Genomic DNA, 21,125 nt, shown 5'->3' with positions numbered 1-21,125 from the left:
TAGCCCAAGGCATTTTGAAGGTCAGAGTCTTGCTCAGATAACGCGCAATTTAGGCCAGTGAGCCACCGAGCGGAAGGATTCTGGGGCAATGCTGCCCTCTGCTGGCCGGGACAGATATCAGCTCCATTTTCAACAATAATAATTAATATAGTACATAATATTTTGTTAGTATTAGTAGAACACAGTACTCAATAAATCCATGACCCAGCCTCTCTCATCCTTGTGCGGCATGAAGGCTGGCACTAGTAGGTATAATGAAGGTATAAATAAATGAACGTATAAATGTGGCTAGGTTCTGAGTCTCAAGTCTGTTCTATAAATCTGGGATTCTTGCTCTCATTGTATAAACCAACGTCTATGGAGCACGTACTGTGTGCTAGGAGCTGTTCTAAGTTCTTGGGACAAATCAATGGGCAAGACAGACAAAAGCTTGTGCAAGGCAGCTTATTACGATCTCTATACATCCATGCTTCTCAATCTTTACAAAGTTTATTTTTATCGATTTGCTAAAAGATTTTAAGTAATCTCTACACCCAGCGTGGGCCTTGAACCTGAATCCCCCAGGTCAAGAGTGGTATGCTCTACCGACTGAGCCAGCCAGGCGCCCCTTTCACAACGTCTTTAATACCAAAACACTATTATTCGCCCCGTTTTATAGAGGAGAAAATGAACGCTTGGAGAGAGGCTTTGATTGTAGAGCAGAGAAGTGACCAGGGTAGGATTCGAATCCATAGCAATATTTATTTGTCGGACCAGACACAGCCGGTGGGAACTAACTAGCGGCTCCGCGGGGACGAGCATGCTGGCGTCCGTTGCCATGGTTCCCTCACTTGCTTCCAGAGAGACCGCCCGCAGCCCGCCTCACGTGACTTTAATCAACATGGCGCCGCCCAGAGTGTTGCAGTGGCCACGTGGTTCCCTTAGCTAAAATGGCGGCAGCAGTCAGCCCGACGTCCCTGGAGTCGGCCCCGCGGATCATGCGGCTGGTGGCGGAATGCAGCCGATCCAGGGCCCGGGCAGGCGAGCTGCGGCTGCCGCACGGGCCGGTAGCCACTCCCGTGTTCATGCCAGTGGGCACGCAGGCCACTATGAAGGGCATCACGGCCGAGCAGCTGGACGCTCTGGGCTGCCGCATCTGCCTCGGCAACACCTATCATCTGGGTCTGAGACCGGTGGGTGGGTTCTGCCTTGATGGGGAGACGGCAGGTAGTGGGGAGTACGGGCACCTCCGAGGCACGGGCAGGAGGGAGCGGCGGGGACCGTAGGGGGCCAGGCCTGCCCTCCAACATGAGCCCTCAGAGTAGCGCTCCCCCCTAATCTGATCCTTTCTTCTCCTGACCCAGGGCCCCGAGCTGATCCAGAAAGCCCACGGTCTCCACGGCTTCATGAACTGGCCCCACAATCTACTGACGGTGAGGTGGAGTCGGGGCCGGGATCCCAGGGCGCCTGGGATCCCAGGGCGCCACCCCCCTGACAGCCCTGCGGTGGGATTTCCCTCAGGACAGCGGCGGCTTCCAGATGGTGTCTCTGGTGTCCCTTTCCGAGGTGACGGAGGAGGGCGTCCGCTTCCGTTCCCCTTACGATGGCGACGAGACCCTTCTGAGCCCGGAGAAGTCCGTGGAGATCCAGAACGCTTTAGGTGAGCGAATCCTGGGCCACCTGCCCTTGCCTTGCCTCTAGAGGGTGGAGGTGAGGCGGGCCGGGTCCTTAGGGGATGTTCGGTTTTGGGTAAGTCACTCCCCCTGCCTGAGCTTCAGAGGAGCCAACTCAAGTGAGGATAGTTCACAGAAATAATGACGTAATGTTTGTTCATCGCTTAACACAGTGCCTGGCATGTAGGAGCTTTTATCATATCTCTAAAGCTGTTCTTTTAAATGGCAAATTAGCGGGGCAACGATAAATTGAAATAATGAGAGCCGCAAGGGGGCGATGGGGGAAGCCTTCGGTCCTTCCTGTTTCCGTCAATATTCTTCATCCCTTGATAAAGACAATGAACATTTCTCTGTGATATATATTATATATAGTGCACATTATGTAGTTTCTAGCTGTACCTCCTTCCTGTCGTCTTCCTTTTTGAAAAGACCTTATTTATTTATTTATTTATTTATTTATTTGGGACAGAGGAGGGGAGGGCCAGGAGGAGAGGCAGAGCATCCCAAGTGGAGCCCTGCTGAGGGAGGAGGCAGAGGTGGGGTTGGAGGTGGGGCTCTGTCTCACCACTGGGCGCCTATTTATTCATTCATTCATTCATCCATCCATCCATCCATTCATTGTTCATTCATTCATTCATTCATCCATTCATCCATTCATCATTCATTCATTTGTTTGTCCATTTATTCATAAATTTGCTCCTTAAAGAGATGAGTTCCTTTCCCCCGTAGGGTGTCCCAGGGTCTGAATTTTGCTGATCACATCCCCACAGTGCATGTAACAGTCTTCTTCTGCGTTCTGGATTTACTGTAGTTGGTAGTCAGATCTCGAGGTTTGCACAAATCAGGTTCTGGTTTCCTGTAGCGAGAGGGCTTCGCAGTGTGTGTATTTCCATCAGTGAGCGCCTGACCTCTGCTGGGATCTCCCTGGGAGCCATCGTGCTCTTTGCCTGGGACTCTCATGCCATTAGGAGTTCCAAAGTGTTCATGTTCTTTCTTCATCTATCACCCAGGTTATTTCTTTTTTTTCTTTTTAAAAATTTTATTTATTTGACAGAGAGAGAGAGATCACAAGTAGGCAGAGAGGCAGGCAGAGGGGGAGGGGGCGGAAGCAGGCCCCCCACTGAGCAGAGAGCCGGATGCGGGGCTCGATCCCAGGACCCTGAGACCATGACCTGAGCCGAAGGCAGAGGCTTAACCCACCAAGCCACCCAGGCGCCCCAACCAGGTTATTTCTGTAAAGAGAAACGTCCCTCACCTACTCCTGGGAGATGAAGTAGTTCAATTTATATAGGAAAAGTGGGATTCATTCTTTTCCTTATTTACTAGTTCTCATGGATTGATTACTTAGCATCTTCTAGCAGGGATGAATGAATCTTTAGTGTTTTTAGGATCACCATGTAATTGTGGGTTGGTTGGTTTGTTTGCTTATTTGTTTATTTAATCATGGGTTTAGATGTATTTGATGTGTCTCAATGTCTTCAGTTGAATCGATCCATATTGATTCTCAAATTGCCCCATCCCTGGTTTATGTGGTACTCCGTGCTTTTTTCCTGGAATGATGCGTCTTGGCAGTGTCCCCCTGAGCTTTTCTAACATGTGTAAATCCACAGCCCCTCATCTGAAATTCTTTAGGTTAATTCAGAATTGTAGTATTTTAGAAGGATAATGCAACATACATAGTGTCCTGGTAGGTCTGGGCAGTACCCTGTTAAACTTCCCTCTTTCCATTAAAAAAAAGATGGTCAGGTGCCTGGGTGGCTCAGTTGGTTAAGCGTCTGCCTTCAGCTCAAGTCGTGATCCTAGGGTCCTGGATTGAGCCCCTTGTTGGGCTCCTAGCTCAGTGGGGAGCCTGCTTCTCCCTCTGCCTGCCGCTCCCCCTGTTTGTGTTCTCTTTCTCTGCGTTGCATAAATAAAATCTTAAAAAAATTTTTTTTAAATTAAAATACGGCAAAATACATGTAACATGAAATTTACCATTAAATTACCATTAAAAATAAAGCTACCAGGGCGCCTGGGTGGCTCAGTTGGTTAAGAGGCTGCCTTCAGCTCAGGTCAGGATCCCAGGGTCCTGGGATCAAGTCCCTCATTGGGCTCCCTGCTCCGAGGAGATCCTGCTTCTCCCTTTCCCTCTGCCTGCCGTTCTGCCTACTTGTGCTCTCTATCTCTCTGTCAAATAAATAAATAAAATCTTAAAAAAAAAAAAAAAGCTAGCACTATAACCCTTTTTTTTTAAAAGATTTTATTTATTTATTTGACAGACAGAGAGAGATCACAAGTAGGCAGAGAGGCAGGCAGAGAGAGAGGGGGAAGCAGGCTCTCTTCTGAGCAGAGAGCCTGATGTGGGACTCGATCCCAGGACCCTGAGGTCATGACCTGAGCTGAAGGCAGAGGCTTAACCCACTGAGCCACCCAGGTGCCCCACTATAACCTTTTTTAAAATTTATTTCGAAAAATTTACTTATTTTTTTCAGTAGGCTGTATGCCCCATGTGGGGTTTGAACTCATGACCGTGAGACCAAGAGTGGGGAGCTCTATTGACTGAGCCAGCCAGCTGTCCTGACTCTAACCGTGTTTAAGTGTCTGATTTAGTGGCACTAAGCACATTTACGCTGTTGTGCAACCGTTCACCACCATCCTTCTCCGGAACTCTTCATGCTGCGAAGCTGAAACCCCGTTCCCATTAAACACTAACTCTCCATCCCCCTCCTTCAGCCTCTGGCTGCCGCCATCTACTCTAGGGACCTCATATAAATGGAATCGTACAGTATTTGTCATTTTTTGTGTCTGGCTTAGTTCACTGAGCCTAATGGCCACGATGTTGTAGTATATGTCAGATTTTTTTTTCCCTTTTGAGACTGAATAAGTCACCCGCTAAATCGGATTTTATTAAAGATTATGACTGTCTTGGGTTTTGCTGCCAAATTAGACATGCCGTAGGCGTGAGATAAAGTCTTTGGTTTTGAGAAGTTTCTAGATTTTGGAATTGGGGGAAAGGAACATTGTGTTAAGGGTTGGACCCTGACTTACTGAGCCAGACACCTGGTGATGGGCACTTGGGCTCCCGTGGTCCCGTTGCCTGCCACACCGGGGTGGTTTGCTTTGTATGAGCAACATTTTGCTCTCGAAGGTTAATTCTGCTGGAGTGGGATTTCATTCCACGTGCCCGGGCAGGGTTTTGGCTGGCGTGAGGCAAGATCCGATGGGTATTTTCAAAACCTCCCTCTGGTTGTTGTATGAACAGACTGGGGGGCTGTGTGGAAGCCAGCAAGACCCAGGGAGGCACTTCGAAGGTCCAGCTTATCCCCAGCAGGAAGTGAAGGCTTTGCCAGTGATGGTGCTTCTGTCTCACCCCCCAGGCTCGGACATCATCATGCAACTAGATGATGTGGTCAGCAGCACTGTGACGGGGCCACGCGTGGAGGAGGCCATGTACAGGTGTGTGTGTGTCAAGGAGGGGATCCTAGTCCTGTAGCCTTGTCCGCTTCCCCTACGGCTCTTGACTTGGGCCCTCTCACAGGTCCATCCGCTGGCTGGACCGGTGCATTGCAGCCCATCAGCGACCAGACAAGCAAAACCTCTTTGCCATCATCCAGGGTGGGCTAGACGCGGATCTCCGGACCACCTGCCTTGAAGGTAGACCCATGCGCTGGTCCATCCAGCGCTTGTCCATCACTGAGGGCCCCCCATGGGCCTGGCATGTGATGGTGTGCACGGTGGTTATTGAGGGGTGGAAGGAACAGCTGAAGCAAAGGCCCGGGGGCAGAACGGACTAGAATGTTTGCCGAATGATAGTCATTCCAACAGCTCGCGGTTGGGAGGTGTTCACCGGATGCTACGCCATAGGCCGGTCACAGATTGATCCAGAGTTTTCATAACCATCCTATAAGGTGGGAACTCCCAGGTGCCCGAGGTTACACAAGAGGAACCTGAAGCACAGGGCTGTACAGTCACTTACCCCAAGCCACGCAGCTTGGACGTTGCAGAGCTGGGGTTTAGACCCAGTTCTCGGGCTGTAGAACTCACAGCATTAACCGATGCAGGTGCTGGTTCCTCCCCAGGGTCAGGAGTGAGGGGTGGGGCCCAGGGCATTGTGCTGATACGGGAGGCCCTGGGATACCACACTGAAGTACTGGGGAGCCATGGAGGGCTGTTGAGTGGGAGAGTAACAGCGACCAAGAGGCATCATGGAAAATATCCCTGTAGGATAGAAGCAGAAAGCCCATGAAGAGGCTGGAGTATTTGCCCAGGGGAAGAGTGACAGGCCGAGGCCATGGAGACGAAAGGGAGATAGAAATGGGGACTCAAAGGCAATGAAGCGTCATAGGCCAGACTCTGAGTCCTAGAGTTTGTCTGGTCGGATCCAGACCTCTGATCTCTTGCTTCATGGCTGTGCACCCTTGGGTTAGTGGCTTGGCCTCTCTGAGGCTCCCTTTTTCCCTCTGTAAAATGGGCACATGTTCCCAGTGTCATGGGTCGAAGTGAGAGGATAAACAGGAAAGTCTGTCCAAAGTCTTGGGCCTCCGCCTGGCGTCCGTGTGTACCGTTGTGCAGAATGTCCTGGCGGTAATTCCTTTTCTTCTCGAGCTGTGCCCAGCTCCCAGTCCAGTAAGTCTTTTTACCAGAGACCCCCCCAGGCAGAGACACATTTCCCGTCTCAGCTCAGTATGTGTGGACATAGATGAAAGCAGGAACCAAGACTTCAGGAAACATTAGCCTTAACATGTGGAACATTTCCTGGCATTCTCTGTTCGCTCATTTAAAAAAAAAAATACAACAAACCGCGCTGGTCTTGCCGTAGCAGATTCGGTTCGAGGCCACGCTGATGCTGCTTCTCAAAATGCTCCAAGCTCACCTGCACCAGTGCCGTCTGGCTTCTCCCCAGGACTGGATCAGGGTCCGCGGGGAGGGGGAGGGGCTGGGAGGCCACATTTGAACAACTTGCGCCCCCCCGCCATGGATTCGGCTGCTCGTTCCAGCTTCGAAAACTGACCCTTGGACCGGGTCCATTTTGTCGATGCTGTGGCCTCCCATGGTGGAACTAGGCAACTGGGGCCCCAGACACGGCTGGGCTCGGAGGCTGGACCCGGGTTCAAATCCAGCCTCTGGCATATGCGGCCTCGGGCCAGTGTGGAGACCCGAACACCCCAACAACGGTGCAGAGCTGCCTTTCTGGGGCCTAGTGGCCCATTTTTAAAATGCAGAATGCTCGGAAATTTGCACCTAACTCCTTTGGTGGCCAGCCTAGACCTGTGGGGTTATTTACCCTAGTTGGTGGGAGTCTCTACATGTTTTGCCGCCGAAACATTACAGAGTTTGAGGACAGACTATTATTCAGCACATGGGATGTTCTAGGTTCTAGAATCTGGGAAATGCTCAGTTTCCAAACATACCTGGTGTCGTCTTCGGTGTCGGTGAAGGGAGCAGGAGGGGAGGGGGCGTCACACGGGGCAGGCATCCAACAAATGGGAGCTGAGACCACCAGCAGCCTTTAGACGGACAGACAGACAGACAGACAGACACTCCCCCTCTTTGTTCCGGAGGGACTGCATGTCTGGGCAGGGTCTGCCCCGGGGCTGCCGAGGAGGAGGCGTATTTTCTTTTGCCTGGTGGCCCCTCACCTTGCCCTGTACCTCCAGAGATGACCAAGAGGGACGTGCCGGGCTTCGCCATCGGGGGCCTGAGCGGGGGCGAGAGCAAGGGCCAGTTCTGGAGGATGGTGGCACTGAGCACCTCAAGGCTGCCTAAGGACAAGCCGCGCTACCTGATGGGGGTCGGGTATGTGGAGGGAGGGGAAGCGGCCCTACCTGTGGGGAGCGAGCAGGTTCCTGGGCACTCCTGCCGGGGCTGGTGTTGGTGGAAGGACACGGCCCTGCCTGGGAGGGGACCGGAGGAGGACACGGCTTTCCTCTGGGGGCGGTTCGGGGGGAAGGTGGCCCAGTGTCCGGGGAGTCGGGGTGTCTGCAGGGTGGGGGGAGACCTGAGTGTGTGAGCAGGGCATGAGGTTCTCTGCTCCCTCCTGCCACGGCCGACCTCTCAGCTATGCCACCGATCTGGTGGTCTGCGTGGCTCTTGGATGTGACATGTTCGACTGCGTCTTCCCCACGCGGACGGCGGTGAGGCCCTGGGCAGGGGGCAGACGGGGGGTTGGGGGGGCAGGGTGGGGGGGGCCGGTGCGGATGAAGACCTGGTTGACACCCCCCCCCTTTGCCCTCGTCCACCCCTCCCCCAGCGCTTTGGCTCAGCTTTGGTGCCCACCGGGAACCTGCAGCTGAAGAAGAAGCAGTATGAGAAGGACTTCCGGCCCATAGACAACGACTGTGCCTGTCCCACCTGCCAGCAGTAGGGGAAGCTGGGCCCGGGGGGGCTGGGGAAGGGTGTGGACGGCAGCGGGACTCCGAGGGGCTGAGCCCCGGCCTCCTGTCCGCAGGCACAGCCGGGCCTTCCTGCACGCTCTGCTGCACAGCGACAACACGGCCGCCCTGCACCACCTCACCGTCCACAATATTGCCTACCAGGTGCCCGGGTGGGCCAGGCCCTGGGGGCGGGACTGGGGAGGGTCCTGGGGCCCCTTGGCTGATACCTTGGCTGACATGCCCCCCCACCCCCTGCAGCTGCAGCTGATGAGCGCCGTGAGGGCCAGCATCGTGGAGAAGCGCTTCCCTGACTTCGTCCGGGACTTCATGGGCACCATGTATGGGGACCCCACCCTCTGTCCCACCTGGGCCACTGAAGCCCTGGCCTCAGTGGGGATTACTCTGAGTTGATCTGGTTTGGGGGGCGGGAGGGAGGGGGGAGGGGAGGGACTGGGAGGTACAGAAGGATTTTCTTTTTTTAATTATTATTCTAATTTAGAGTGTTATCTGTGCCTTCTTGGGAAGGTGGCCTGTCTTGGTCCTCTTCTTCTGAGTGTCCCTGTGGCCAATGTGTCATTCCCGTGTTGTGTCCAGTTCCACGCCCCCCCCACCCCTGCTCCCCCCATTGATAATAATAATAAGTGACCTTGGCAGCAGCTGTTCTCTGGAAACCACCTGGCGCAGCTCGGCATGTAGGATGTACCCCAGCACGGGAGCTGCGTCCTTTTTCCCGTGGCTCAGACCCCGCCCCCCAGCCAGCCTAAGGGTGGGTACTTGTTCCCAAACTTTCCACAGGTGAGGAAACAGGCAGAGAGGGAAAGTAGCTTGCCCAAGGTCACCACTGAGACGAAGCCCCCTGGCTCCAGAGCTCCTGCTCTGAGCCTTGACTCTTGACGTGTGGCTTAATTTTGCTGTCAGTAAACACAGTGATGGTGATAGTAGGTCTGATCTAGCAGATGCTTACACTGTTCTTTTTTTTTTTTTTTAAAGATTTTATTTATTTATTTGACAGATCACATGTAGGCAGAGAGGCACACAGAGAGGGGGAAGCAGGCTCCCCGCTGAGCAGAGAGCCCAGTGCGGGGCTCGATCCCAGGACTCTTGAAACCATGACCTGAGTAGAAGGGAGAGGCTTAACCCACTGAGCCACCCAGGCACCCCCCTAGTACTGTTCTAAGTAGTTGTCATGTGTGTTTAATTCTTGCAACTTTGTGATGCATTTGTAGCTGCAGTCCCTGTGTTACAGATGAGGAGACAGGTTCAGAGGAATGAAGTGAGCAAAAAGATAGGCACATGATCTAACCTAGATGGGGCCAAATATAGAGCTGGTGCTCTTAGAAGAGAAGATATGGGTTTTTATTTGAAAAAGTAATCCTGTGGACAATGTGTAGGACCCACTATTCTAATAGCATAAAAATGAAACTATTTGATCGGTTTGTGTATTCTCCCAGAGATTTCCAATGTATATATATTTTTCATGAATGTGGATGCCCTTTGTGTGCAGTTCTGTACCTTTTTTTCCTCTGAGTATATTTCAAATTGTTTACACGTCAGAACATGAAGACTTCCTGTCTTACAGCTGTTGCACAGTATTTATTTAACGAGCTCAGCGAAGGGGATGTAGGGTGTTTCCAGGCTTCCGTCACTGCGGTCAAGGCTGCAATGCCAAGCCTTGTCGGTTTACTTTTTGCCCACCTCTTTGGGACCCGGGTTTTAGGTCTTGGAGCAGGCATATACCATTGGCCACTGCCATTCCCTTGTTACTGCCTCATCAGCCCCCTTCCCTATCTCCGTTATATCTGACTCCTTATTGGACTTCTCTCTGGCCAATCTATGCCCAGGGGAATCAGATCACTTTAGAAAATACTTCCACCTATCCCTGGCATTTTTCCCCACGAGGTCAAGATTCCTAGTTCCCAGAACCCCCAACACCGACTGCAAAATAATATCTTTACTTGGGGAGAGGGTCCGTTGAGTTTCATTGGGTACTCGAAAAGGTCACGAAACGCTCAATTTGAAGAGGCAGGGGAACAACGTTGCAGGCGGTAGCGGAATCAAGTCGGGGCGTGAGCGGAAGGTAATCCTAGGAAAGGGCACAGCATTTGCAAAAGCGTGGAGGTGGGACTTTACAGGAATGAAAATGAGAGTCCACGATGCAGCGCTAAACCGCCTCTCCCCAGGAACTACTAACGCCGGACTGCCCTTCAAAGTGCTTTGAAACCCCGCGCGAAGTGCTGGTTTGCAACCCCGGGCCGAGATGCATTCTTGGACTTGTAGTTTTCTCCAGAGGCCGGAAACTCAGAAGCGACTATCACTACCGGGTCCGACCACGAGATGTCGCCCTTCGGCGAGTATGGTGCGCCTTATTCTTTACTCCAGAAGACTCTAACAGACTTACAACAATCACAAGAACGGGAGATTCTTTGATTGACGGAGAAGTTCTCGATCAGAGTCAGGATTCGGAGGTCAAAGCCCGTCCTCTTTGGCTTTGTTGGCTGGAGGAATGGAGTGATATTTATATAAACCAATGGGGAATTCTTAGGGAACTAGGTAGTGTCAAGTGACAAACCAGAGTCGATGAATCGATCCCTAACGTCATTGGCCGGCACTGTTGACTGGCGGGTCTTCCTGCCAATAAGACTTGGGTGTTATTGCCATAGGGTGCCTCCCAAAATGGGCGGAGCCTATTTTCCTATATTTTCCGAAACACCGCCTCCTGGCCTTGACAACTCGCTGCCCTCACGCTATTGGCTCTTGCGCAAAAGCGACAGTTCTGGACTCCAATGGGCCCGCCGGGAGGTCTTTCGGGGGAAGGGTCACTCAACCACAGGCCTATACCTCTCTTTCATTGGCTCGCGTGTACGAGTGGCAGCGCGGCCGGCCAATCGGGAGCGGTGTGAGGGCTTTGGGCGCAGCCCCGGGGCCCGGGCGGGAGGTCGCTCGGGTCGGGTGTCGTCTGAGAACCGGATGAGGCGGCGACTGTGAGGCCGAGCCGGGAGCGGGCGTCGCGCCGAGGCCCGGGCGGGCGGGGAGCAACGGCCGCGGACGCCGCGGGGCCGCGTCGTTAAGGGCCGGGGCAGGCGGGGAGCGCGGGGCGCTCGGTCCGGGGCCACCGGCGCCATGGGCAACCGCGGGATGGAAGAGCTGATCCCCCTGGTCAACAAGCTGCAGGACGCGTTCAGCTCCATCGGCCAGAGCTGCCACTTGGACCTGCCGCAGATCGCCGTGGTGGGCGGCCAGAGCGCGGGCAAGAGCTCGGTGCTCGAGAACTTCGTCGGCCGGTGAGCGAGCGCGGCGGCGACGGCGGGCGGGCGGCGGCCTAGGGCGCGGAGGGCGGACCGGGAATGGCGCGCCCTGCGCAGCCGGCGTAACTGCGGCGCTTGCGTGCCCGCGACGGGGACGGGGACAGGGAGGCGGGCTCTGTGGGACGCCCAGGGCGGAGGGCTTCCTGTAGGGTCTGGGGATCCCGCTCAGGCCCTTGGGGCGTCTCACCGACTGGGGGGCGTCTCACCGACTGGGGGGCGTGGGCCAGGAAGTGCGGTGGACCGTCGCCGACTCTTCTGGTCCCCAGCTTTCGTGGATGAATTCTACCATCTGGTTGCCAGTGGGTCAGGGTTAGGTCCTTCTCTGTCTGTCCGAAACCTGCCAGCTGGATACCTATTGGTTCGACTCCTGTGGTCTGGCTGGCTGTTGATTTATCTGGAGCAGCCCCTGCCGTCTATTTGGCTGTCTCTCTGTCCTGGATAGAACTCCTTGCCACCACCATTTGGCTGTCCATCTGTCCAGTCCCTCAGGGCAGCCCCTGCTGCCTGGCTAGCTGTCTGGGGTGACCTGTGCTGTCTGGCCGCCGGTCCGTGCCCCTCGCAGACTTTAACACTTCGCCGTGTCTCTGTTGGGTTACTCTGGCTGGCCTCTGCAGCCTGACTTGGCTGGCTGGACCCTGGGGGACTCGGTTGTCTGGTTCTCCTAGGCTGACTCCAAAGCTTGGTCCCTGGCAAACGCTGGCTTCTCTCCCGAATGGATCCTTTTGTCTGTCTGTACAGGTGTCTGGCGTTATCTTAGTCTGCCCATCAGTGCCCTGGCAAGCCCTGGCTGTCTGGCCCCACCTCTGCAGCAGCGAGGGGTGGTGGGAGCATGCAGAGGACAAGGGAACTGAAGGATGAAACCTGAATTTCCCTGTCAGTTAGAAGTAGGACCCTGCGGGGCAACCTTTCTGCAGGATTCTTTGCCTGCCCTTGTCACAGTGCTCTGGGGCCCCAGAACACAGGCTAACTCTCAAGAGAAAGCCTGCAAACTGGGGGCCCTTGTTGGAGCCTGATCAGGCTTTTGGGCAGCCCTGGGAAGCCTCTTGACCCATGTGTCCAGTGGACAGACTCCGCTCTGTGGGCTGTTTCCAGGATTCAGGAAGCGGATGAATGAGAGCTGGACATGTGGCCTCCAGGGGTGTTCGGTTCTTTCCTCTCCCTTCCCCCGCTTCTTGCCCTTCTGCCTCCCAGATGGACTGTCACTTCTCCATTCTGGGAAGGACTCGATTTGTGCCTGTGGCTGCTGAATGATAACATCATAGTCATCGTTATTATTACTGTGGTTGTTTTCGGTGTTAAGGGGTGATGTTCCTGTGGCAGGCCCCAGGCTGAGTTCTTTTGTCGGCATCTTGAACCCCACAGTGCGCGAGCTGGAGGTTCTCTTATCCCCAGCTTAGGCACGAGCTGGGAGGCTCAGTAAAGACTCATCCTTGGCCCAAGGGCACCAGGCTAGGGCTCGTTGGAACCCAGCTGGGTGCCTAGCCCCACCCTGCCTTCCCGGAGGCCCGGAGTTTTGCTCTCAGCGGCATGAATTTCCTCCTTTGCTGCTCTGTCTCTGGCGCCTTGCCTGTTGTCCACTGTGGCGGAAAGGTGTGGACTTGGGGTCAGCTGGGCCTGGGCTGAGCCTTGGGCTGGGCTGTGGGCCCCTTTGCATGGTTATCTTCCTCCCTGCCCAGGCTTTCAGTGAGCACACAGCAAAGCTCTGTCCATGTCATTTGCCTTGTGACCTTGCACAGGGGGTTTGGCCTCTTTGAGCCTCAGTTTCCCCTCCTAAAAATGGGGAGATGAGTCCCTCGACAAGACTGTTGCCGTGATGCAGGGATATGGTGTGTTGAAAGTCCTTAACACCCTGTCCGGCGCACAGTAGGTCGACACGGACAGGCTGTTACTCCCCACGCTGGTTCCTCTTATATCAGCAACAAAAACTAATCAGAATGAAAGTGTTTCGAGTTACACACTAGACTGCTTTGAAGCCTGATGAGGCAGACACTGCTATGATCCCACTTTACAGATCAGACAACTGAGGCTCAGCAGAGCACTCGTGCTCAGGGCCATTCAGTGAGGAATTGGGGGCTCTGGGTTGGGGAACCGGGGTCTCTCTCCCCTGCCCACCTCCCCTCTGCCTCTCTGCCCCTCCCCTTTTTCTCTTACGCCCCCTCCCAGGCACCTACAACTGAGTGGGCTCCTGTGGCAACCTGCTCCCAGAAGCCTGCAATGTGACCTTGGTCGTTAAGAGCATTAGTTCAGGGCCTGAGAACCAGACTTGTAAAAAAGCTTCTCGGGTATGGGTTGCTCAAACAGAGCTAACTTCTTTTTATTTCTGGAGCGTGGGTAAGGTTTCTTAGCTACCAAGCCCTGCCTTAGGGGGACGGCGGGCGGGCCTCATTTTGAATGAGAACCTGTTTGCTTCTTTGGGCTGTGGACCCTTAACGGTGGACATCTTGGATGGTTTCGAGGAATAAGCGAGAGAGTATGTCAAGCGCCTGTGCCTGGGGGTCAGCACGGGCGGCTCTGTTTCATTGCACCTCCTGTTGGTTTTCTAAGAATGTGGTCCGAGGGAGAATGGCCCAGTTAGCTCAGCCTGTACCAGTGTTTGTAGAGCCGCAGCAGGGGGCCCAGGCCTGTGCGCTGGTCTTTTGTTTCACCTGCGCAGTGTCTAAAATCTTTTTTGTTTCTAATTAGCTGCCAGTATTTATATTTTGCATCAGAATTCAGATTTTTGCAGTGCTTAGCTGTACATCTTTCGAGTGTAGTGGTGGTGTGCACAGGCTCCGGGCCATAGACCTGACTTCCAGCGTGTTTGGGTGTGTGACTTTGGCCAAGTGGACTCAGGTTCCTTTTCTGCAAAATGGGGTGATAACTAGACCCTCCCCAGGGGGACCGCATGAGTTAATGGGTGTCGAGTGCATTGACCCTATGCCCATGTTGTTATGATCATCGTATTCTGGTCTCCTTAGGCCCAGGTCTTGCTTGGCATCAGGTGCCTGGGTCAGACTAGGAGCGGCGACGTGAGGTGCCACACTCCTCACTACTCCCTACTACTCGCCCAGCCTCATTTTACATTTGCCTGGCCCTGGAAACCTTTGAGGTTAAGACCCTTGGCTTGTCCGCCCTATACTAGCATGTGGCCCCAAGAAGGGGGAAGGATGTGGCTCTCCAGTGACCCTGGTCTTTTAGCCTCAGCAGCCAAATGGAGGGAGGAGCTTGGGAAATTTTTCCTTGGGAGAAGAGGAGGAAGCTGAGGTTGAGGTCCCCAGCTCAGAATTTCCCCAGGGCTGGGCTTGATCCCGTGAGCCTTTCCCCTCTGAACATCAGTATCCCCAGCTCGGGAATGGGGCTGTTAACAGTGTCCCCTCATGGGCCCCTTTCAGGTGACCAGATGGGTGTGTTTCACCTCTTAGGGAGGATAAAGTCATCTGGTGCCTGGCATTGAGGGTGGAGCGAGGACTGAATGCTCCAAAGAGTGTCTAGCACAGGAAAAGTGCTTAAAACACTGTGCAGTTTTCATTTGTTCACTGAAAAATGTTTCCTGAGCACGCGTACTCGTGTGTCCGGCCCTGTTCAGGGGCTGCAGACACAGCCCTGAGCAAGATACCAAAACCCCTGTGCTGGGGGGCAGATAAGAAAGGGGCCAGATAAGGAAGAAACAGGGTGGAAATGGATAACTGTTAAGGACTAGAAGAGTAGGCTCTTGGAGAGGGCAGGGGCAAGTTAGGGTTTTAAATAGGATGGGGTGGCGGGGGGGTCAGTCAGGGAAGGCCTCTTTGAGAAAGTGACATTTGAGCTAAGACTTAAGCAGGTGCGGGAAAAGCCACTGGTGGAGATTTGCTGGGGGAGCATCTCAGGCTGTGGGAACGGCCAGTGCAAAGGCCCTGAGGTGGGCCTGCCTGCAGGCCAGTATAGCAGGACAGTCAGGGCAGATGAGATTAGCAGGTGCTGGGGTGGGGTGGGGTGGGGGCCTGGGAAGGCTCTGAGCCGAGGGAAGGCTGTGGTGGCGCCATTCCAATCCTTCCGGACATGGTTCTGGGAAAGCTGAGGGCTCTTGCCTTTGGTTTTCAGCTTTACCTTGATTTTCTCAGTGAGCAGTACTTGCCAGCTCACAGAGGGGTCCAGTGCCATTTTTCTTTTGACAAGACTCAGCTTGCCCATGGGTCTCTACCATCTCCAGCCCCATTTCCATTTGGTCTTCAGTGATGTGTCCCTCTGGGAGACATGGCTGCACCAGGCTGGTTGGCACACAGTGGGTGCTGGACAGATACCTGTCAGATGACTGTTGGCTGCTCCCGCCCCTGCCAGACTGAGGGACCAGCACGTGCCTTCACGGTCCTAGGTGTTTGAAGCTGCTTGGAAATGACAGCCGTTTCCACTGTTTCTCCTTGCGGTGCAAAACTAAAGTTTCTTTGCCTGTGTGGTCAGTAGTACCGGGGCGAGCCTGAATGGGGAGTGTCCAAAGGCGCCCGTGGGAATGTGGCTGTCCCTGTCACAGGTCCACTGAATAACCTCGCTTCTCCGGGCCTCACTTCACACATCTGGAAAATGGGGTTCAGGATGTTCCCTCTCCCCTGGGAGCGGGCTGAGGCTCAGATGAGCTAATCCTTGTGAAATAGGAGAGCCCTGTGTTTTGCAAAAGCCCCAGATGAGGACTCACCATCAGTTAATTTCTTTTTCCGCAAAGAAAAGGAATTCGTAATTACTTTGTTTGTATAAAACCACCTTATTTTAGCGGAACCATAAATTGAGTACCTCTCATGTGGCGGGCCTCATTCTGGCTTTGGCCCGGCAGGGATCTAACAGGGACCCTCCACTGAGTCAGATCCAGAAATGCTAGCGGGGGCCTCTTACTGGTGCGTTGCTAAGTGGAAATGGTGGCTGGGGTTAGCTACTTGGTGTGAGAGTCATTTATGCTCCCTTAGCCTGTGGTGGTGGGAGATGGGGAGCAAAAATGCCCCACAGTAGCAAATTGGCTAGACAGGGTGTTGGACACCCAGCTATGAAATAGCTACCAGGGAGCGAGAAGATTTAAGGGTCCGGAAGGCTGTGTGAGACCTGTTCGTTTCCCAGACCCAGCGGAGGTGTGCTCTCGTCTCGTTCAAAGCAGTTTTATTTTCAGAGCAAAGAGCCTGGGAAGGTGTATGCCGCCAGAAAGCCACCCCCCCATGTGGGTGGTCTCCCTTTATGATTCTTGGTTTGGTTTTGCTTGTTCGGGTTATGTTTATGGCCGGGAAGACAGATTGCTCCAGAGCTGAGCTCCAGGCGGCCGAGGGCTTTCTCAGACTTACTTGTCCAGGGATACTGGCCCTCACTAGGTACGCGGATTGAAATCCCCTGGCAGTGAGCTGGTCGTTTCCGGCTGAGGGCAGAGGACGAGCCTGTGGACAGTTCTAGATTGAGGGTTTTCAGAGCTCGCGCCGACGGAAGGGAACCACGTGTCTTGCCAGGTGTTTGCATTTGGGTCAGAGCCACATCTGCCAAGCTCTTGCCGGATTCGAGTGGAAATGCCGAAATTACAGGGCCCTCAATTGCAAGAAAAAATGGGAACATCAGCGAACCCTTAATTTACTGGCGTTGCTAACCACATGCTGTAATTAAGCCCTTATTGTGTGAAAGCTTTGGGAAAATGCAAGCCAATAATGAGATATTTATAGGGCATTAGCTCCCATCTGAATAAAAGACAAATTGCCTCGCCTCTGAAGCAAGATGGCCCGGGAGAGAAAAGACTCCGCTTCTGGGTGCGTTTTGGGTTCCTGTTAATATTGGCAGTGAGGTCCCTGATGGGTGCTGGGGATTTTACCTCCCGGAGTCACCCTCAGCTTGAACAGGGAGCCGGGTGACTCCTGGCTTCACAGGCTGCTGGATATTTATGACCCACTAGGAGGTGATGTTTGTCGAGCATCGCTCTGTGTCCTCCCCTGGGGATTTCTGTCTAAAAATTGATAATGTGGTCCCGGCAGCCCTGGGCTGCTGCTCTTAGCATCCTTGCTTTGCAAAGGTGAGGAAACGGAGGCCAGAGAGGGGAACTGACTTGAAGTCACGCAGGGAGGAGTGCAGCAGCTGGACCTTGAACTGGGCCCATCTCCTCCAGAGCCGGGTGCTCAGGGACATTAGGGGTGGGAAGGCGTGGAGTGGACAGTGGACGCCATGGCCCTTCTGTCCGAGGAGGGGGCCGAGGGGACGGTGGAGCAACTTCTGGCTCCCAGCACCCTTTGAGGTTGTTAGCCGCGTGTCCAGCCGCACGCACCGGGTCCGGGAGCACCTCCCCTGCCGGGTGCTGGGAGTCCCACGGGGACCAGGATGGATAGAGATTGGGTGAACGGTTATACGAACAACTTTCTGAACATGAAGTGCGGCGACGATGGTCGGGGGACGGAGAGAGCGGCTGGGTGGGGGCTGCTTCGGACAGGGGCTCGGTGGGTGCAATGCAACGGCCGCTTGAAGGCCTGGGGGCAGAGTGTCCCCTGCAGGGGGAAGGGCGAGAGCCCCGCATCCCGGCCTGCCGGGTTGCTGCTGCGCTCTTGGAGAGGGGGCTGAGATGCAGGCCTGAACCAGCAGGCACAGGAGGGTCAGGAGCGTGCCCGTGGGAGGCCTACTTTCCCTAAACTTTAATTATGCAAGTAGGACACCGAAGGCCAAGTTCTCGTGAGAAGGGAAACTGATGAGGAAGAACACGCTTCAGCCCCGTCCCGTCCTCCCGGCTCCACAGGGAACCCCGTTGTCAGGTTGGGGTGGATCCTGCCAGACCCCTCTTGTGTGTTTTTGTCCAGAAATCCCTGCCGGGACCTGTGGAAAATCTGTAGCCCTGCCAACAGTTGGTTCTTCTTCAATGTGCCTGCTTTCTAGAACTGAGACCACCCCAGTCACATAGTGTGGCAACTTGCTTTCTGGCCACTTAACACGTCCCAGAGGTCTTTCTGCGTTGGAGCATCTGTCACTGCTGCTTGGAGTTTCCTGATGGCCCCAGAGGGCTAAGGAATGGAGGAAGGAGGCCAGCGGGAGTTGCCGTGGCTGTCCCCGTGAGAAGTGGCGGCACCCTTCGTGTGTGTCATCCACGCTGGGGCCTTGGCACCGGGCGCCTTTCTCACTTTGAGGCCGGTCGATGCTCCGTCGCTGTTAACTGGTGAGGAGACTGAGTCAGAGAGGCCTGCCCAGGGATGTTGCAGCTGTGGGTGGCCAGACTTGAACCCAGAGCCTTGACCTTCATGGGAGGCCTCCCCGGGGCCTGCTGGCCTGGACCTGGAGTGGCACCCTCAACCCGTGGCCCAACTTCTGAGGGTCGAGTTTTCACTCTTCCTGCCCTGTGTCCTGCACCGTGGCCTCAGAGATTTCTGGAACAAGGCCAGGTGTCGAATAAACCAACCCCCCCAGGTCCTCGCAGTGCCCACTGACGGGCCCAGTAGCGCACCAGTAGCACACCTCAGGTGCTTGATGGGCCTCCTTCAGTGGGCGTCGGGGGTGGCCCTGGGCTTCCTCCCACACCGAACAGACTTTCCACATCCTCGACGTGCTTGCCGTGTGCCAGGCGCAGAGCACACACACTGTCTGTGTGTCCTTTTGGGACGGCCCCATCTTACAGACGAGGCAGCTGGGGCGGGAGGCATGCCGGTGGGGGTGTCCAAGTCCCCGCACTTGCCCACGGATTCTCTCAGTCAGTATTTGGCCCCGGGGGAGAATGGCGCCCCCCTCGCAAGCGGCAGAGGCTGGGCTTGAGTGGGGGCGTTGCTGTGAGTGAGCCCCCAGAGCTGCTTGTCCTCTCGGGAGGCACAGTGACAAGGGGTGTGGAGGCACGTGGAAGACACAGGTTCTGGTAGGGAGTCTTGGTGGTCAGGGAAGTAGGGAGTGGTGGTCAGGGAATGCTTCCTGGAGGAGGCATAGGTCTTTCCGTTGAGGTGAGGAGAACGGGTGGGAGCTGGCATTCCTATGAATTCATACTGTGCCCATCCTGCCTGGCTGTGGGCCCCAGCTCGTTCATCGGTGCTGTCTTTTCTGTCCTTTTCTCTTTCTTCCTTTTTTTTTTTTTTTTTTGCTTTTTTAAGTTTTTAAATTTTAATTCCAGGTAGTTAACACACAGTGTAATATTGGTTTCAGGTGTTCAGTATCGCGTCCGTCCCAACGCTGGGCGCTCGTCACGACACGTACCCTCCTTCATCCCCCTTCTTCTTGGTCGTGGCCGTGTAGTGGGCAGGGTACCGAGGCACCTTGGATATTTGCCAGCCTGCTGGGGGTGGATGCTGAGGCTCTTCCTGGTCATCTAGTCCCAGGATTTGCACGTGGGCAGGGGCACCTGCGCAGCATGTGGGAGAGGAGCGCGGTGGCCAGCGCGGGGTGTGTGAGCCTCCCCTCCCCTCCCCCTGGCGTGGTGGTCCAGGCGCCATCACGGAGCCGCTTCCCTGGGCTTGGTTTGGGACTCGTCAGCAGGTCCTCCCCCGGCTTCACCCTGCTCTTCCCCTTTAGCTCGGTCTGACCGAGAATAGCCGCCTGCACCCTGGTTCCTTGGGTCCTGCCCTCAGCCCCCACCCCCTCTGGGTGCCTGTGGACCCCTGAGTCGGGGCACGTCCCTCCTCTGGCACAACCTGCCCTGGGTCCTGCCTCCCTCCCAACTTCTGTGCTCCCCCCCCCACCTCCTGCCCTCCCTTCTTCCCAGTCTCCCCCTCCTTCATCCCTCCAGCCACACAGCCTGCTCCTGGAATCCCCCAGGCTCACTCTCACCTGAGGCCTCGTTTGTCCCTCATTTGCATCTCCTCTTTGTCCAGAGTTCTGTGTGACCTGCTTGCCTCTCTCTTCTTGGGTCCCTGCGGAAAGCTCCCCTCTCTTCGAGGCCAGCCCTTACCTACCCTGGCTCACACCCGGCCTGCACTCTTTCAGACCCCCTTCCCTGACGTGTTTTATTCTGAGCTCTTATTAGCACCTGAAATTATTTTCATTGTTTTGTCTCTCTCTCTGTTCCCACCACCTGTGCCCCTCCCCCCTCTCCTGACCCCCAACAGAATGGCAGGTTCTCACGGGCAGGGAATTTTGTCTGTGTGTTCCTTGCTGTCATGCTACGTAGTAGGAACATGCGTATTTGTTGAATGAATGTCCCTAGAAACCAGAATTGGATCATTTTCACTGCACAGACTTTCATTGAGAAAAGGGGGCTGGAGGACGGGGCTGGGACTCCCTGCTGGGGCTCACAGTGGAGAGTGGGGCATGGGCTGCTCCAGGGGGGCCAGAAGCACGCGCATCTTCTTCATGGGCAGGGCTGTGATTTGTCCTGCGGACGCTGAGTAATAACAGTATTGCGCTGAGACCCCAGGGCCACCCAAGCTCGGATGTCTGTCTGGGCTGACTTCCCCAGCCATCAGAGGGGCCCCCACCCTAGGCTGGGGCAATGGAAGCCCCACAAACCTTCCAGTGAGCTGCCCCCTTAACTCTTGCTTTGTACCTGGCTGCCAGGCAGGAGTGGGCACCACTTTGCCTAGCACGTTCACCACGGGCGCCCCGAGCTCTGAAGGCAGGATGCCCGAGTCCCCACTTGGACCAGAGCAGAACTGTGGAAAGAGCCACTGGGGGTCGTCCTCCCATAGGAGCTAGGGGGAGAGGTTGTAAAATACCAGCATGCCTCCCTAGACCAACTTAAAACTCCCGGGGGATTCTAGTCACGAGCCATAGCATGGAATACCCATGCTCTGTAACGGGAGACTTCTTCTGGCTAAACTTGAACCCGCTCAGACCGCAGACCTGCAGGGTATGAACAGGTGTCCAGCAGAGCTGCCCAGCCCCTCCAGTGACACCCCCACGCCCAGATGGAGGAGGAGGAGGCGTCCTGGAGACTCTGCTGC

The 21,125-nt window shown here is 55.0% G+C and overlaps 2 protein-coding genes across 10 annotated transcripts in view; both read left to right on the top strand.

Moving 5' to 3' along the window:
• The first annotated feature begins 906 nt into the window (after nt 1–906).
• On the top strand, nt 907–9,581 carry QTRT1 (queuine tRNA-ribosyltransferase catalytic subunit 1). The gene is made up of 10 exons (XM_080808878.1): nt 907–1,172; nt 1,344–1,412; nt 1,501–1,639; nt 5,009–5,087; nt 5,170–5,285; nt 7,289–7,427; nt 7,690–7,765; nt 7,882–7,991; nt 8,080–8,167; nt 8,264–9,581. Exons 1-10 carry the CDS (start codon nt 930–932, stop codon nt 8,414–8,416), a joined length of 1,212 nt encoding a protein of 403 aa, XP_080665004.1. The 5' UTR covers nt 907–929; the 3' UTR covers nt 8,417–9,581.
• A 1,402-nt stretch (nt 9,582–10,983) lies between these two features.
• DNM2 (dynamin 2) overlaps nt 10,984–21,125 on the top strand; it is an 85,331-nt gene continuing 75,189 nt past the window's right edge. For all 9 annotated transcript variants that reach the window (XM_080815977.1, XM_080815976.1, XM_080815975.1 and 6 more), the window contains exon 1: nt 10,984–11,286. In XM_080815977.1, coding sequence (XP_080672103.1) covers nt 11,126–11,286 — 161 coding nt within the window. In that variant the 5' untranslated portion in view covers nt 10,984–11,125. The remainder of the gene's footprint in view (nt 11,287–21,125) is intronic.

The sequence above is a fragment of the Martes martes genome, assembly GCF_963455335.1.
Source record: "Martes martes genome assembly, chromosome: 1".
Lineage (NCBI taxonomy): Eukaryota > Metazoa > Chordata > Mammalia > Carnivora > Mustelidae > Martes > Martes martes.
This window is presented reverse-complemented; position numbering and strand designations above follow the sequence as displayed.

Bases quoted from the DNA above. Each gene is read 5' to 3' on its own strand.
- QTRT1 (XM_080808878.1), top strand. From the start codon at position 930: ATGGCGGCAGCAGTCAGCCCGACGTCCCTGGAGTCGGCCCCGCGGATC. The intron at 7,766-7,881 runs GTGAGGCCCTGG...CCCCTCCCCCAG, and splicing joins TCTTCCCCACGCGGACGGCG to CGCTTTGGCTCAGCTTTGGT. The intron at 8,168-8,263 runs GTGCCCGGGTGG...CACCCCCTGCAG, and splicing joins TCCACAATATTGCCTACCAG to CTGCAGCTGATGAGCGCCGT.